The sequence below is a fragment of the Austrofundulus limnaeus genome, unplaced genomic scaffold (genome assembly GCF_001266775.1).
Source record: "Austrofundulus limnaeus strain Quisiro unplaced genomic scaffold, Austrofundulus_limnaeus-1.0 Scaffold111, whole genome shotgun sequence".
Classification (NCBI taxonomy): domain Eukaryota; kingdom Metazoa; phylum Chordata; class Actinopteri; order Cyprinodontiformes; family Rivulidae; genus Austrofundulus; species Austrofundulus limnaeus.
Window position 1 is genome coordinate 286,310 of NW_013952513.1, and position 3,363 is coordinate 289,672.

The window sequence follows — 3,363 nt, forward strand, 5'->3', positions numbered from 1 at the left end:
TGCAAATATCTCAACAGCTGTCCATCTGAACAATGTGAAATATGTTTTGTAATATGTTAATAATGTTGTCTTTTCAAAAATGTATTCACTTTTCTTACAAATTTTGACGTCACAGGCACTTTAAGGTTTCATCTACAGCAAATTGGGGTTTTAAGACCCCACTGTGGGTCCTAAAACTCCAAACTTTGGGTCATTAAACTGACTGCTAAGAAAGTTTTTTTTTGCTATATTTGATGAAAAAGCAGTTAGATATGGATAAAAACAATTGTTTTATTAGCAATATTTGAATACTTCAACCAAAAATACTTTGATTCATGAGTTCCTGCCACAGTTTTATTTTTTTGTCACTTGTGTTTATTATGAACTTGGTCTTAAATTTAATTTCACTTGTCATTAAAAAGTCTTAAAAAGTCTTAAATTTAACTTGCCTTAAACTGTGGGAACCCTGATATAAGGCTATAAGTTCCTGCCCCACATACCAGGAAGTCTTTCATTAAGTGTTCATTCATGAAAATGACAGCAAAAAGTAAAAAAGAACTTCACGAGTAGGGCTGCCACGATTAGTCGACTAGTCACGATTATGTCAACTATTAAAACAACTATTAAAATCGTCAACGACTAATTTAAAAGTCAATGCGTAGTTCTTTTTTCTAACTTTGAATTTTTTAAATATTTTTTTTGTTGACTAATCACCAATTAGTCGACCATAAACATAATGGTTTGTGGCAGCCCTTATTAACTCTTCTGTGCATGTGTGTCAAGGACAGAAGAGTAGACGTGGCAGTGGAAGGTGCCGCATCAATTTGGAGAGAAAAACAAAGTTAGAAAAAAAGACGCATCAACTATTAAATTATCGATGTTTTTAATAGTCGACAATAACCGTGACTGGTCGACTAATCGTGGCCGCCCTACTGTGGGTCGTAAACAGTCGCAGAAATAAAACTAAATCGTATTCATCTCTCTCTAGTCCTCTGGTTTTCCTTTGGTCAAATATTTTTAATTCAAGTGTAAACACCTGTGTTAAATCATTTTCATTTATTCAGAAGAAGAGCCGCAGCCTGTACTGATGTGCCAATCACACACCGCAAACTTTATTTATTAAATAGTTGTTGCACATCAACAGAGAGTTTCATTACAGTGTAGAGGAATGTGAAATATCTGGACACCGTGCAGGTGAGGCTGTCTTAGCATGACTGTGAAATACCCCATCTGTCAGCAGATTCTCTGGTTTTAATGAACCTCAGCAAGGTGAGAACTTGCCTTGGCCCCATCAAACAATTCCTCCGACTGTCCCCTCTGTAATGGGGTTGGGGGCAATTATGGTACATAGTAAATGGACTGTACTTGTATAGCTCCTTTCTATCCAACCAGGACACTCAAAGCTCTTCACACTACAATCTGTGTCCTCATTTACCCATTCACACAGCACTCTTATTAGGTCTCTACAAAGCTAACATGTACAGTCATCTATGGAGACTAATCAGTGCCAATCACATTCATACATTGATGGGACACTTCAGCATAGAGTCCACAACGACTGGCCCAGGCTCTTTAAATCAAACATAATGATCCTCCAGCAGGTAGGGTTTGGTATTGAAAGGGTTTAATTTGATACCGGTGCTAAATTGATACTTTCAAAACGGTACCGGTTCCTAAACGGTATTTAAATCGGTACTTTAAAAATAAATAAATAAATAAATAACACACACACTACACAGAGGTTCATGAAGCAATAACTATTTCTGAGTCTAATTCAAACTTGAAATTGACCAACATTTTAACTTAAAACCATTAATAATTTGTCTTTGCACCAAATATTCTTAAATCATTTGTTTGTTGTAGGTGGAAGTTTCTGCATCTTATTTTGTAAAGTGACCCCACACTTTGGACCGTTTGGCTTTCGACATCTCGACTATAATATATAATATAAATATATAATATATAACTGTTAACTGCAGCGGCACCTGCTTAGCCCCTCTCCATGAACTCTGTTATACTCTATTCACTTTGGGTCGGGTTGGTTCTGCTCAGTGTTCGTGTGTCCCTCACTCTGTGGGTGTGATAATGTGTGGACCTTTTGCAGCAGCTTCAACTGTTGTGTTAAAAATAATAATAAAATAAAATAAAAAAAGCCATCATGGTCTTACCGTTCAGACTTCACTATTTATTTATTTATTTATTTTGTTATCACGGTGCTATTTAGCTAAGTGCTTGTGTAACCGTGGGCGGACAGTTTGTTGGAAACCTCCCGTGATCAGGTCAGCTTCGTCTCCTTCACCTCTGTCCAGGAAGTGTTTACAAGTTCTGCCTTTTTGGGTTCTGATGTAACGTTATTGTTTGTCTCCTCGCTGCAGGCTTGTGTGGTGAAAAGAGAGTTCAGAAAAGCAGAGCAGCTGATCAAACATGCTGTGTTTCTAGCAAGGTAACCTGCTGTGTCTCAAAGTAACTGCAGCTAAATACAACAGTTTTCTTGTCATCATCCATTAAGACTGTCTTTTCTTCCTTACAGAGAACATTTTGGACTCAAACATCCAAAGTACTCTGACACGCTGCTAGATTACGGCTTTTACTTATTAAATGTAGACAATATATGTCAATCAGTTGTTATTTACCAGGTAAGCTTGGTGTTTGATAAGAAATGTGTTTTCTGTGTTACTCTTCCTTTGTGGTCTGATTCAGTCTTGTTTTGTGCCTGGTGTAGAAGGCCCTGGACATCCGACAGTCTGTGTTTGGAGGGAAGAACATCCACGTTGCCACAGCTCATGAAGACTTGGCGTACTCCTCGTATGTCCACCAGTACAGCACTGGAAAGTTTGATAACGCCCTGTAAGTACAGGAAACCTCCCAGACTCAGGGTTTTAGAGATAAGTCAGTTCTTGTTGGATGGACCACATCATGACTCATCTGTTTCTGTGCTGTTTTTCTGATATAAACACTTTGACTTGTGTTGTTGAAAAACTCAGCTTTGAACGACAAAAAGTTTAACCTCTTGAGCAAAACAACTTTTTCCATTTTCTATTTCTTTTAACTTATTTTAACCTAAGATCTGTCAGTTGAACCTGGACATGTTTGGCATCAAATTAAACCGAAGACTCTTGGCTAAAAGCTCATGGAAACTGTTTTTACATTCACCAAACAGTGCAAACGTTAAGAAGCTGAATCAGAAAGTAAACAAACTGTACAAAATGCCTCTGTGCAAATCTGTAAAGGAAAAAATGTTGACATTTTTATTAAGCAAGTCAAAGCAGAAACCTAAATAAGTTGTAAAGTGGGTTGAAAGATTTTTTTACTTGGTTTTGAGTGAATATGGTCCAACTGAAGTCAAATATAATTTCTCATTATTTTATATTATCTATATATATA

General features: G+C 36.9%; 1 protein-coding gene across 1 annotated transcript in view; it reads left to right on the forward strand.

Annotated features, from left to right (window-relative positions):
• Positions 1–3,363, forward strand: part of appbp2 (amyloid beta precursor protein (cytoplasmic tail) binding protein 2) — a gene marked incomplete at its 3' end in the record, with an annotated part of 17,725 nt that overhangs the window by 12,650 nt on the left and 1,712 nt on the right. Inside the window, 3 exon segments of the mRNA XM_014014174.1 lie at positions 2,355–2,422; positions 2,510–2,615; positions 2,702–2,826. Coding sequence (XP_013869628.1) covers positions 2,355–2,422; positions 2,510–2,615; positions 2,702–2,826 — 299 coding nt within the window.